At 43.1% G+C, this 15,366-nt stretch overlaps 1 protein-coding gene across 2 annotated transcripts in view; it reads right to left on the bottom strand.

The window, feature by feature from the left end:
* The window catches only part of ACAP2 (ArfGAP with coiled-coil, ankyrin repeat and PH domains 2), a 152,544-nt gene that overhangs the window by 94,424 nt on the left and 42,754 nt on the right, over positions 1-15,366 (bottom strand). For both annotated transcript variants that reach the window (XM_069727191.1, XM_069727189.1), the window contains exons 2-3: positions 1,580-1,637; positions 41-160 (exon numbers count right to left, since the gene is read on the bottom strand). In XM_069727191.1, coding sequence (XP_069583292.1) covers positions 41-160; positions 1,580-1,637 — 178 coding nt within the window. The remainder of the gene's footprint in view (positions 1-40; positions 161-1,579; positions 1,638-15,366) is intronic.

The raw sequence follows: 15,366 nt of genomic DNA on the forward strand, positions 1-15,366 counted from the left end.
CGGGGCTCTGTAACCTCTCTTAGAAGCACATGCTGCTTACTTCAATCACTTCATCTTTGCTAGAAAATTGGGCCAGGTCCCGGATTCCATTCATAAATTGTTTGTTGGCAGCACAAAAAGCTTTTCCGGTATCGATCATTCCAATGCAGAGCTTCACCAGCTGGAGGAAGAGAGCACAATGTTTATCAGGGCAGATAACAGACTCTGCTCAGTCATCAGTTATGTTCTGCTTCTCGAAAACTGGAAAACTCATTGTGAGCAATGAGTGTGATTGGGTGTTGGCTCTGAGAAGCATAGCGAGCAGCCAACATCTGCTATCTCCAGTGATGACCAATCAGGAAATTAAAGAAACAGTTCGCATACAAAGTCTCAGCCATACTATGCCCTCCTTATCAATCAGGACTGGATAGAATTATATGTATTTTTATTAAGAAATTCAAATTGGTCACAAAGTGAGAATATTCTCACATATTGTTTGTTTGCACTGGAAACCATAGCAGTAGCAAATAAGGCCTAAAGCCACATGCACACATTCAGTATTTGGTCGGTATTTTACCTCAGTATTTGTAAACCAAAACCAGGAGTGGGTGATAAATGCAGAAGTGGTGCACATGTTTCTATTTTTCTTTTCCTCTGATTGTTCCACTCCTGGTTTTAGCTTACAAATACTGATGTAAAAAACTAACCAAATACTCAACGTATGAACGTGGCCTAAGAGTATTTTTCCTTGTAAGTTCAGTCTGCTTTCTTCCTCCCTAGTTTCGGGGTTTCTATTGTCAGCCAACTACACTATCAGGAGTCTAATTAAGGGTCTGCCCCCTAGGACACAGCCCCTTTATAATGAACCCAGGGGAAAAAAAAAAAAAAAGGATACTCGCCTTCCGGACTGGTGCTACTCCTCCATACTCAGTGCTGGATATCCAGTGTCAGTCTCTAGACATTAACATAGAGCAGGAATAACAAAAGCACTGCAGCCCATCGACAGCTGCTGATCGGCTAAAGCGTTCTCATGTCTTCCCAGCTGAAAGAAAGAGCATTACTGAGTATGGAGGAGAGTTGTCGGCCCGGGTGGTGATCATTGGGAGGGTTCCGCCTCCTTGGGTCCTTTACTAAGGGGTTATCATCTTAATGGCAGTCAATTGAATTGAGAAGCATCCTTGCCCATGTTCCTCGGTGTGCAGACACGTTGGAATAAAAATGTCTCTTCAGAGTGGTTACACAAACTCACAGCAAATGTTTGAGTCCGTACACTCTCTGAGAAGAGCTGGGCAAATCTCAGGGCTGAAGTTGAGGTCGTCATTTGATCGCTTCTGTCCTTTCCTCTTAGCGATCCATGGAGGTTGCTTACCACACACCAAGTGATCAAATCTTCTGACATGTCGATAGGATAAATATTACAAAATACAAACACTTTAATAGAAATAAGAATGCCTGAAAAAAAATGGGAGGTAACTGCATGAAAAGAAAGAATACTTCGAAAGTAGAAGTTGGATTGTATACAGAGGCAAAAAGCCACAACTGTTTTTCTTCATGTATGGAAATATGACAACACGTTCTAGTAAAATAAAGTCACATTTACCTTGTCAAGCTTCTGCTCAAGCTCAGATACGTCTCCTTCTACGTCTTCTAGGGCAGCTCTGTGAGAATGAGATCAGATTTCATTAAAATTAGAACCAAGGACAACCTGGAAGGAATAGGTATAATAAGCGATAGAACAGGACCGGCATTCTTCATCTGATAACCACTGGAAGAATCTCTTCTGCTTTGTTTCACCCACCGAAATACCTTTTAGATATATACTGTAAACAGCATCATTAAAAAATACATATAAACTTTCATTATATGCTTGATATGTAGCAGCTCTTCACACAGTGCAATTACGTGGCTGTGCTATATACTACGTGGGCTGTGCTGTATACGTGGCTGTGCTATATACTATGTGACTGTGCTATATACTCCGTGGGCTGTGTTATATACTACGTGGGCTGTGCTATATACTACGTGGGCTGTGTTATATACTACGTGGGCTGTGTTATATACTTTGTGGCTTTGCTACACACTATGTGGCTGCTATATATTACGTGGCTGTGCTATATACTACGTGGCTGTGCTATATACTACATGGCTGCGCTATATACTACATGACTGCGCTATATACTACATGGCTGCTGTATACTACGTAGCTGTGCTATATACTATGTGGCTGTGCTATATACTACGTGGCTGTGCTATATGCTACGTGGCTGTGTTATATGCTACATGGCTATGTTATATGCTACGTGGCTGTGCTATATACTACGTGGCTGTGCTATATATTACGTGGCTGTGCTATATATTACGTGGCTGTGCTATATACTACGTGGCTGTGCTATATACTACGTGGCTGTACTATATTCTGCGCCCCGAACCCCAGACATCCAGTCCCCCAACATCCAGTGCCCCCAACCCCCGACATCCAGCGACCAAACAGCGACTGGCGTAGTCTGGCCACGAATTGGCGTGAGATTTGAACCACGCTTCGCTGATTGGTTGCGGCCGGGCGTGACCAATCAGCAATATTGGCGCGGGATTTAAACACCGCTTCGGTGATTGGTCATGCCTGGCCGGCCGCGACCAATCAGCGACAGGCGCAGTCCGGCTGCGAATTGGGGCGGGATTTGAACCATGCTTTGCTGATCGGCCAGCCGGGCGCGACCAATCAGCGATATTGGCGTGGAATTTAACCCCCACTCACTGCGACGTACATACATACATATTCTAGAATACCCAATGCGTTAGAATCGGGCCACCATCTAGTTATTAATAACCTTGTGGATGGGATTGAGAGTAAAGTCTTTGCTGACGACACCAAAATATCTAGGATACTAAAATCTGACATTGACATTACAATATTGCAAAACAATCTGCATAAGATGATTGAATGGGCAAACACTTGGTAAATGAGATTTAGGCCATGTTCACACAGTGCGTTTTTTACCGCGGAACCGCGGCGGTTTTGCGGCTGCGGTTCCGCAGCTGTTTTCCATGCAGGGTACAGTACACTGTACCCTATGGAAAACAGGACACACTGTGCACATGGTCCGGAAATTGTAAAAAAAAAAGACGCGCTGAATAGCTCCCGGAAAAAAGAAGGAGCATGTCAATTCTTCTTCCTGAACCGCAGCGGTTCTGCACCCATAGACCTCCATTGTGAGGTCAAAATCGCAGTAAAACCCGCAGATCAAAAATATATCTGCGGGTTTTACTGCGATTTGATGTGCAGAACCGCTGCAGCAGGAAGTGCGGGGGAGCGGGCGGAAGTGCGTGGGCGGAGTGTGGCTGCCCCCCCGTGCTCCGATCCCGCCCCCCCGTGCTCCGATGCCCCCCCCCCGTGCTCCGATGCCCCCCCCCAGTGCTCCGATGCCCCCCCCCCCCCCTTATACTTACCCGGCGTCCCGGTGTCCGTCCGGCCGTCTTCTCCCTGGGCGCCGCCATCTTGCAAAATGGCGGGCGCATGCGCAGTGCGCCCGCCGAATCTGCCGGCCGGCAGATTCGCTCCAAAGTGCATTTTGATCACTGAGATATAACCTATCTCAGTGATCAAAATAAAAAAATAGTAAATGACACCCCCCCCCACTTTGTCACCCCCATTGGTAGGGACAATAAAAAAATTAAGAATTTTTTTTTTTTTTTTCACTAAGGTTAGAATAGGGTTAGGGTTAGGGGTAGGGTTAGGGGTAGGGTTAGGGTTAGGGTTAGGGGTAGGGGTAGGGTTAGGGGTAGGGTTAGGGGTAGGGTTAGGGGTAGGGTTAGGGGTAGGGTTAGGGGTAGGGTTAGGGTTAGGGGTAGGGTTAGGGGTAGGGTTAGGGGTAGGGGTAGGGTTAGGGGTAGGGTTAGGGGTAGGGTTAGGGGTAGGGTTAGGGTTAGGGGTAGGGTTAGGGGTAGGGTTAGGGGTAGGGTTAGGGGTAGGGTTAGGTATTTTCAGCCATTTTAGCCCTAAAAAGCTTCCTAGGAAACACACAGTAAAAAAAGGATAAAAAAACGCATCAAAAAACGCATCAAAAAACGCATCAAAAACGCATCAAAAAAGGACAAAAAAAGGACCTGCGTTTTCTGCCAAGAGCTGCAGTTTTTTTAAAAAAAACTGTCCTGAAAAAAAAAGGATGGAAATCCTGAACGTGTGAACATACCCTTAATGTATATAAATGTAGAGTATTGCACCTAGGATGGAGTAATCCTATTGCTGCATATACATTAAACTAGATGGTGGTCCGATTGTAAGGCATCTGGTATTCTAGAATATGCATGTCCACGTAGTATATTGCACAGCCCATGTAGTATATTGTCCAGCCACGTAGTATATTGCCCAGCCACGTAGTATATTGCTCAGCCACGTAGTATATTGCCCAGCCACGTAGTATATTGCCCAGCCACATAATATATTGCCCAGTCACGTAGTATATTGCCCAGTCACGTAGTATATTGCCCAGACACGTAGTATATTGTCCAGACACGTAGTACATTGCCCAGTCACGTAGTACATTGCCCAGTCACGTAGTACATTGCCCAGTCACGTAGTACATTGCCCAGTCACGTAGTATATTGCCCAGCCACATAGTATATTGCCCAGACACTTATGTAACAGGTTAAAAAAAAATTAAAATAAAAAAAACATACTCACCTTCCGAGGGCCCCTTGTAGTCCTGGCGCTTGTGTGCGTTGCACGCGGCAGCTTCCGGTCCCAGGGTTGGTATGAGCGCAGGACCTGTGATGATGTCGCGGTCACATGACCGTGACGTCATGGCAGGTCCTTCTTGCATAGCATCCTTGCCACCGGAACCTGCCGCTTGCACTGCCGAGGAGAGGGAGTGATGTCGGAGGGTGAGAATAACGTTTTTTTTTTTATTATTATTATTATTTATTTGTAACAATAGATATTTTTACTATTGATGCTGCATGCGCAGCATCAATAGTAAAAAGGTGGTCACACAGGGTTAATAGCTGCGTTAATGAAGTGCATTACACCGCGGGCCATTAATGCTGGCATTAATCCTGTGTGAGGGCTGACTGGAGGGGAGTATGGAGCGGGCACTGACTGCGGGGAGGAAGGAGCGACCATTTTGCTGCCGGACTGTGCCCATCGCTGATCGGTCGTGGCTGTTTTGTCGCGACCAATCAGCGACTTGGATTTCCATGACAGACAGAGGCTGCGACCAATGAATATCTGTGACAGACGGAAGTGACCCTTAGACAATTATATAGTAGATGGGTATATACTCTGGACTACAGAACAGGAGAAGGACTTGAGTATTCTGGTTACAAGCAGGCTGAGCAGCAGTACTCAAATGTCAAGTAGCAGCCTCAAAAGCAAACAAGATTTTAGGATGTATAAAAAGAGATAAAATCCTGCGACCCCATTGTATTGTTACCTCTTTATGTGGGATCCAGTTTTGGGCTCCACATTTAAAAAGGACATTCAGAAATTAGAATCAGTTGAAAGATGGGCAACTAGATTACAGTATTACAAGAGATTATTATTATTATTTATTTATATAGCACCATTAATTCCATGGTGCTGTACGTGAGAAAGGGGTTACATACGGTTGGAAAAGTTGGGCTTGTTTAGCTTAGAAAAAAAAAGATGCCTCAGAGGGGATTTTATTTACATGTATAAATATGTGTGGTCAGTACAAAACACTGGCACATGACTTATTCCTTCCAAAGACCGTACTGAGGACTAGGGAGCACTCATTACGGGTGGAAGAAAGGAGATTACGGCATCTAAATAGGAAAGGGTTCTTTATAGTTACAGCAGTCAGACTGTGGAATGTCAACCACAAGATTAAGTAATGGCAGACACTATAACAGTTTTTGAAAAAGAGGGCTGGATGATTTAACCAGTACACACAACATTGTGGGTTAGAGATAATATAGTGACAAACGACACAATTGTTGGAGAAAAATTAAACTTTGTGGACCTAGGTCTTTTTTCATCCTGTTTAGCTATGAAAATACATAAAAGCTACTAATATATTTGCAATTACAAAGATGCTCTTTAGATATCAACTATGATGTCTGATCGTAGCTTGCACTGGACATAGAGAGCTTCCGTTATTAGTCCATAATGTGAAGAGGGCAGGTTTTGTCTGGCTCATTGAAAAGCTAGTATTGCGCCCCTTGTCTGTCTTTGCAACGTGACATAGAAGGGTACTGGCTTAGCTACTGAAACGAGCCAGTCCCCTTCACAAACAGCACTCATTACATACCAGCATATTAAACTCACACCTGTGTTAAGCCTATGACAAGAACTGAAGCTCATATAAGAGGATCTGGGCACCTTTGGAAATAAAAGTATATTAGTAAAAGCTAAATAATAGTACTATGTGCGAGGAAATTGGAGCGCCCGCTAGGACCGTGGGATACTCCGGTTGGTTCGGAAGCCTTCCTTTTGCGCTGTGCTCTCTGTCCCTTGCTGCCTGAAGCTTTACAGAAATTCCTCTTAGTGTCTCCTAACCCGTATGGTTGACAGCATGAGCCTTTCATAGGCACGGTCTTCTCACTGGCAGTCCCAGGCTCCTGACTTGCTATGGTGCCTCCAGGTGTCAGATGGGCCAGGAGACATGCAATCTCCTGCCCTACGATTCTAGTTGCCAGGCCTTTCGTATCAGTGCAACCACGGACTCCGGTTTCTTGTGCGCTTAATCCTGGGAAGAGCTCAGTTATAGCTCCATTCCCACTCTCTCTTCTCACACGCTTACTTTCCTCTCAGTGTCTCACACTAAAACTCCCTAACCCAGCCTCCAGACCAGAACTTATAGGGAAGCTACCCTGAAAACCGGGTTAAGAGCTCCCCTTCTGGTCTGGGGCTAGGAAGGTGTTGTATGTTTGTGCTAGCTGCTAAGAGGACCCCTCATTTCTTCCAGGCATGACATCACCCCCCCCCCCCCCCTCCCCGAGGAAGGCAATACCATTGTGGCAACCGGACTCCTGGGGTGTCACAAAAGCACCATATGTTATTTTTTCAAGCAGCCAAGCCCATTACCATTTTCCAAAACCATATTTACTCTATTTTAATAGACAATTAATAGACAATGTACGTGTGAGACAATGTACATGCAAAAACTACACTGCTCAAAAAAATAAAGGGAACACTAAAATCCCACATCCTAGATATCACTGAAATATTCCAGTTGTAAATGTTTACTAATTGCATAGTGTAATGTGTTGAGAACAATAAAACATAAAAATGATCAATGTAAATCACAACTAATATCCTACGGAGGTCTGGAGTTGGAATGATGCTCAAAATCTAAGTGGAAAATGAAGTTACAGGCTGATCCAACTTCAATGGAAATGCCTCAAGACAAGGAAATGATGCTCAGTAGTGTGTGTGGCCTCCACGTGCCTGTATGACCTCCCTACAACGCCTGGGCATGCTCCTGATGAGGCAGCAGATGGTCTCTTGAGGGATCTCCTCCCAGACCTGGAGTAAAGCATCCGCCAACTCCTGGACAATCTGTGGTGTAACGTGACGTTGGTGGATGGTGCGAGACATGATGTTCCAGATATGTTCAATAGCATTCAGGTCTGGGGAACAGGCGGGCCAGTCCATAGCTTCAATGACTTCATCTTGCAGAAACTGCTCACACACTCCAGCCACATGAAGTCAGGCATTGTCCTGCATTAGGAGGAACCCAGTGCCAACCGCACCAGCATATGGTCTCACAACGGGGCTGAGGATCTCATTTCGGTAGCTAATGGCAGTCAGGCTACCTCTGGCGAGCACATGAAAGGCTGTGCAGCCCTCCAAAGAAATGCCACCCCAGACCATTACTGACCCACTGCCAAACTGGTCATGTTGAAGGATGTTGCAGGCAGCAGATCGCTCTCCATGGCGTCTCCAGACTCTGTCACATGTGCTCAGTGTGAACCTGCTTTTATCTGTGAAAAGCGAATTTGCCAATCCTGGTGTTCCTTGGCAAATGCCAAGCGTCCTGCACGGTGATGGGCTGTGAGAACAATCCCAACCTGTGGACGTCGGGCACTCAGACCATCCTCATGGAGTCGGTTTTGAACCATTTGTGCAGACACATGCACATTTGTGGCCTGCTGGAGATAATTTTCCAGGACTCTGGCAGTGCTCCTCCTGTTCCTCCTTGCACAAAGGCTGAGGTAGTAGTCCTGCTGCTGGGTTGTTGCCCTCCTACGGCCCCCTCTACGTCTCCTGGTGTACTGACCTGTCTCCTGGTAGCGCCTCTAGACACTACGCTGACAGACACAGCAAACCTTCTTGCCACAGCTCGCATTGAAGTGCCAACCTGGATGGGCTGCACTACCTGAGCCACTCGTGTAGTTTGTAGAGTTCATCTCATGCTACCACGAGTGTGAAAGCACAACCAACATTCAAAAGTGACCAAAACATCAGCCAGAAAGCATTGCTACTGAGATGTGGTCTGTGGTCCCCACCTGCAGAACCACTCATTTATTGAGTGTGTCTTGATAATTGCCAATAATTTCCATCTGTTGTCTATTCCATTTGCACAACAGCATGTGAAATTGATTGTCAAACAGTGTTGCTTCCTAAGTGGACAGTTTGATTTCACAGAAATTTGATTTACTTGGAGTTATATTCTGTTGTTTAAGTGTATGTGCACACGATGCAGATTTAGTGCAGAACTGCAGATTTTTCTGCAGCAGAAACGCTGCAGAACTGCACTGTGATCACAGTACAATGTAAATCAATGTGAAAAAAAAAAAGCTGTGCACATGGTGCAGAAAAATCTGCGCAGAAACGCTGCAGTTTTCAAAGAAGTGCCTGTCACTTCTTTTGTGCAGTTCTGCAGCGTTTCTGCACCCCTCCATAATAGAAATCTGCAGGTGCGTTTTTGATGCGTTTTTCATGCGTTTTTGATGCGTTTTTCATGCGTTTTTGTGCAGATTTGTGCTCAAAAAACGCATAAAAAACGCATCAAAAACGCATGAAAAACGCATAAAAAACGCATAAAAAACGCACCTGCAGATTCTGCCAGGAGATGCAGATTTAGTGCAGAACTGCAGCAGATTTTTCTGCACTAAATCTGCATCGTGTGCACATACCCTAAGTGTTCCCTTTATTTTTTTGAGCAGTGTATATATATTGAAGTGTTTATTTACAAAAACAATAATAACTGGAGAAAAAATAATCTGAACATTTTTATTATTTAGGCTTAGTACATGGATTTCTGGTCCACTTTACATAAGACCCATGACATATTCTGAATATAGGGAGGTACTTCGATTATAATGGCTACGCGCTGCTTTTTGCTATAGCGAGTTGAACTATTTTTATTCTTTTAAGCCAAGCTTGTGATTAAGCAATTCCATGTTTCAGAGCACATGAACACATTCAGCACCTCACTGTAAAAGTGTAAATGGTGTCATTTTCCATAGAAGCACAAGAATATCAAGACTTAAGATGTTCTATGTTTCTGGGACAACCCTTCCACATACAAAGAACATGTTAATCAACAGATCTATCAAAAATAAGTTCCACAACTGGATGTAGTAAAATAAAAAAATAAAAATTCCTGTGCTAATCAACTGTACCCCTGCTATATAAAGTCATATTTACTGTATCCGACTATGCAGAGCTGCTCCAGTTCATGGACAGAACATACCCCAGCTCCTGACCAGTGATTGCAGCTTTCTGGAGGTAGCACATTTCATTCATAAATAAGAAAGGAAAAGCCAGCTCACCGATGCTTTAAGGTGCACGGAACTCCGTTCTGATGAGACATATATGAATATGAGAAGAGAGAAAGAAAAAAAAAAAACAACTTTGTGTTCCAGCTCCTTTAGATAAAAAAAATCTTCAAATTCATTTAAACAATTTAAAATATGACAAACTCCTAGACCGCACTATAATGCACACTGGGACATAGAGCGACGCGTTTCGATCGCAAGAGCGATCTTTATCAAAGCTCTTGCGGTCGAAACACGTCGATCAAAGTTTTTTCTCTCTTCTCGCACATTTCCTTGCCTGTCTTATCACAGGAAGTGTAATGAGCTTATCCAGATGAAAAGCAAATGATCATTTGTCTGGGAATACAATCTAGGAACCCATACATACCTTCATATGATGGTTTAATCTTGCCGATATTGTCCAGCTTGGCTTACTGTAATCTAATGTTTATGGAGGGCCATTACAAAAATATATAAACAGCTGTTTAAAGTGATTATTTTATGGAAATAACCTATAAGACTTGTCATTAATTTAAAAAAAAATGAATGAGATACCTTGCAAAAATGTTTAAGCTTCCCACGAATCTGCAGCATTTTATCTGTTTTGCACTGCATCACTTCATTGCAGAGATACGCTTTGTTTTCTATTGGAGGGCAGTATGTGAAATCTATGATTGCAGTCTAACTGGGCACTTCTTCAGTTCTCTCTCAGGGGTATGCCTTCAACCTCAAAGATTCTGCCAATCATAACTCGGTAGTGTTTGAGACAGTTAGACTATGATTGGCAGCGTCTGGGAGGGAGGGGTGGAAGCACACGGCCGAGAGAGGACTCTAAAGAAATATCAAGTTGGCCTCCAAGAAGAAATTTCACATACTGCACTACAAAAGCAACAAATGTGGATATCTGAAGAATGAATTATAGAAGGTGCGCACTCAGCAAGGTAGGTTTGGTGCTAGCTGAACAGGACTAAGTCCAACTAAATAGTAGGAGAAACAGCCGCACTTCATAGGTGTATGCAAAATGTGCAAAATTTTATTTACAGTGGTCATCTCACACCAGAAATGTAACAAAAATAGATGATTCTGAAGATAGAAGAAAGCAAGCAACATTTCGACCCAATCCTGAGTCTTTTTCAAGCATTGATATCGTGGTAGGCAACCAGGGGTAAGTGCTGGGGAATTCCTTCAATGCTTTTAAACTATGGGGAACCTCTATTCAGCCTCCTGGCAACGAGCCGCACGATCCAAAAGCATTGAAGGAATTTTCCCAGGACTTACCACTGGTTGCCAACCATGATAGCAATGCTTGAAAAAAGACTCAGGATTGGGTCAAAACGTTGCTTGCTTTTTACGATCTTCAGAATCATCTATTTTTGTTACATTTCAAGTGTGGTGACCACTGTAAATAAAATTTTGCACATTTTGCATTCACCTATGAGTGCGGATGTTTCTCCTATCTGAAGAGAGAGGCACAATCTAGGAGCTCAGAGATTTTTTTTTTTTTTAAATTAAGCAGCCAAGTCTTTCATTGTAGATTTCCTAAACAAACAGTTCTATTCTCCACCTTTATTTGAGCTGAATCATACAGATAAACATTTTAGGGTATGTGCACTCGGTCAGTAAGCGCTGTGGGTTGGACTCTGCGTACTTCCGCAGAGTCCATGTTACAGCATAGTGGACAGGATTTCAAGAAATCCCATGTCCACTGTGCACCCAGAGACGCCCACAGCTCACCCGAGGAGACGGACATGCGGCGCATCTTTCCAGACCGCAGCATATATATCTTGCAGAGACGCGAGCCTCCACAAGATAAATTTCAACCATACAAAGTATTGTATGCGGTGAATCTGCATGGTTTAATGGACACATGCGGAATCACCTACGTTCAATAGCTGGCAGCGCTTTGAACGCAGCAGACACGTGCTGTGTCCAAAGCACTGCCAATTACTGAACGTCTGCACATACCCTTAAAGCAAAGGCTGATAAATAACAGTGCTTTGTGTGCAGTAAAGTTCAGACTCCTGAGGAGGTACATTTTATGCCCAATTTTAGTTTAGATCAATGATTCACTGGCCTATAGCTTACACTGGTGAACTTAAGGGAAAAATAGGTAAATTTATTTTATTGACTGGTGAGCAGACGAATCCGACCAAATCCTGCCAGATCTGAGCATAACTTCCGCTTTCATGATGTAAAGAATCAGCTGCCGCCTCCCCCTCATGGTTGCCATCTCCTAGAAGCGAGCACCTCCTTTGATTTTGTGTTCTGTTAACATGAAAGTAAAATCTTGCCTGAAATACCAAGAGAAATCTTCCCAATAAGGGTATGTGCACACATCAGGATTTCTTTCAGAAATTTTCCTGACAAAAACCGGACATTTCTGCGTTTTTACCGCGATTTTACAGCGTTTTTGACGCGTTTTTTCCCAAATGCATAGAATAGCGGAAAAAAATTAATCTGTTCACTGCAGGAGGAACTACTTCAATGGCGGATGAAGTGTCAGCTCTTTTTCACTTTCCCAGTTAGAATTAATCCCGTATGTTCAAAATGAGGGCGATATGTCCCCTCTCTGGAGAGGTCTTTATGGATTTTACCATTTTTATCTATGACAGTGGCCATTAAACAACCACTATTCGGGTAAAAGTTTGCTGATCGATGATTGTTTAATTTACTGTTTAAACAGGCCAACAGCATTCCGCATGTGATGATTATAATGATTAGCAAGCTTGTTTTCAGCAGAACGTCTTATCATAGCAAGATGTGCTGCCGAGGATGATAATTTTTTAAGCCATGTTAAAAATTATTTCACTCGATGAAGCAGCCTAACATTAGTTATTCAAGGGAACTTGCCACCCCCAAAATTGAAGGTGAGCTAAGCCCACCGGCATCAGGGGCTTATCCACAGCATTCTGGAATGCTGTAGATAAGCCCCCGATGTATCCTGAAAGATGAGAAAAAGAGGTTAGATTACACTCACCCAGGGGCGGTCCGGTCCGATGGGTGTCGCGGTCCGGTCCGGGGCCTCCCATCTTCTTACGATGACGTCCTCTTCTTGTCTTCACGCTGTGGCTCCGGCACAGGCTTACTTTGTCTGCCTTGAGGGCAGAACAAAGTACTGCAGTGCGCAGGAACCAGGAAAGATCAGAGAGGCTCAGCGCCTGTGCACTGGAGTACTTTGCTCTGCCCTCAGGGCAGACAAAGTACGCCTGCGCCAATATTGGCGAGGAAGAAAAGAATCTACCAAGTCCGATTCCAGACTACCAATCCTTTATCATACACCTCTAGCCACTGAGCACAGTAGCTCAGTTGATAGCACTGTAGCCTTGCAACACTGGGTTCTTAGGTTCAAATCTCACCATGGACAACATCTGTATGTTCTCCCCATGTTTGCATGCATTCCCTCCTACACCCCAAAGACATACTGAACGATCTTATAGATTGTAAACCCCATTGGGCACAAACATAATGGTGTGTGTAAAACGTTGTGGTAGTTAATGGTGCCATATAAGCAAGCAAAATAAACAGGATAAAAAATGAAAAAACAGAAGTAGTCGGCCATGAGAGAGTGCCCGAGTAGGGAGAAGTTAGGAAAAATATCTGCAGGCCCAACAATCAGCACCCTCATTCACCCGATAGTCATCTATTGTGTATGGGTCTTCTTATTGTCACTTTGTATGTTTTTCACATAACCAGCAGGTCCTCTTTAAACAGCAGGCCTACAGATGAAAGGTGTGGCGATCAATTAGTTGTATCCACAAAATACTGTACATGAATACAATGATCATTGTGGTGTACAATTTCAGTATAATGAACAATTCAAGTATATGGTAGCACTACAGCATGCCAATTCTATCAGTGGGTTTTTCAGCCATTGAAAGCAGTGAAAGTTCAAAAGCGCTGCAAAAAACAAGTGTTGCTACATTTTTGCAGCGCTTTGGGTGAATAAAACTGACTATTAAACATGCACCATAGACAGATCACACATGTAATCTGTAGAAAAAAAACGCTGGTTTTGGCTGCAAAAAAAAAAAAATGCTTCAAAATTTCCAAGTGTGAACATAGCTTTATTGTATGAGATAGTGTCACTTCACTGTTAATTGAACAAAGTAACAGAATGGCTGACATAGTAAAGAGTCACAACTCTGTATGTAAATAAGTCTTAAAGGGAACATCCGGGACTCTACAAAACCAAATAATGCATCTAAGCACTAACAGGCAGGTAATTGCAGCTTACCCCAAACCAAAAAAATAGGAGAACAAAAGAACCTATCACATATATAATCAAATTAAATTCAAGCAGACAACAAAATACTATACCAAAAATAACCACTTGAAAAAATAAATAAAACCAAAATAATCACATAAACAATCATATTATATTCAAAATATAAATAAGTTTATTGAAGACACCAATCCAGTTTGACACAAAGAAATGATTAACCCCTTTACCCCCAAGGGTGGTTTGCACGTTAATGAACGGGCCAATTTTTACAATTCTGACCACTGTCCCTTTATGAGGTTATAACTCTGGAACGCTTCCACGGATCCCAGTGATTCTGACACTGTTTTCTCGTGACATATTGTACTTCATGATAGTGGTAAAATTTCTTTGATATTACCTGCGTTTATTTGTGAAAAAAAACGGAAATTTGGCGAAAATTATGAAAATTTCGCAATTTTCCAACTTTGAATTTTTATGCAATTAAATCACAGAGATATGTCACACAAAATACTTAATAAGTAACATTTCCCACATGGCTACTTTACATCAGCACAATTTTGGAACCAAAATTTTTTTTTGTTAGGGAGTTATAAGGGTTAAAAGTTGACCAGCAAATTCTCATTTCTACAACACCATTTTTTTTTAGGGACCACATCTCATTTGAAGTCATTTTGAGGGGTCTATATGATAGAAAATACCCAAGTGTGACACCATTCTAAAAACTACACCCCTCAAGGTGCTCAAAACCATATTCAAGAAGTTTATTAACCCTTCTGGTGCTTCACAGGAATTTTTTGAATGTTTAAATAAAAGTGAACATTTAACTTTTTTTCACAAAAAATTTAATTCAGCTCCAATTTGTTTTATTTTACCAAGGGTAACAGGAGAAAATGGACCCCAAACATTGTTGTACAATTTGTCCTGAGTACGCCAATACCCCACATGTGGGGGTAAACCACTGTTTGGGCACATGGCAGAGCTCGGAAGCGAAGGAGCGCCATTTGACTTTTCAATGCAAAATTGACTGGAATTGAGATGGGACGCCATGTTTCGTTTGGAGAGCCCCTGATGTGCCTAAACATTGAAACCCCCCACAAGTGACACCATTTTGGAAAGTAGACCCCCTAAGGAACTTATCTAGAGGTGTGGTGAGCACTTTGACCCACCAAGTGCTTCACAGAAGTTTATAATGCAGAGCCGTAAAAATAAAACAAAATTTTTTTCCCACAAAAATAATTTTTTTAGCCCCCAGTTTTGTATTTTCCCGAGGGTAACAGGAGAAATTGGACCCCAAAATTTGTTGCCCAATTTGTCCTGAGTGCGATGATATCCCATATGTGGGGGGAACCACTGTTTGGGCACATGAGAGGGCTCGGAAGGGAAGGAGTGCCATTTGAATGCAGACTTAGATGGAATGGTCTGCAGGTGTCACATTGCGTTTGCAG

The sequence above is a fragment of the Ranitomeya imitator genome, chromosome 5, assembly GCF_032444005.1.
Source record: "Ranitomeya imitator isolate aRanImi1 chromosome 5, aRanImi1.pri, whole genome shotgun sequence".
NCBI classification, from domain to species: Eukaryota; Metazoa; Chordata; class Amphibia; order Anura; family Dendrobatidae; genus Ranitomeya; species Ranitomeya imitator.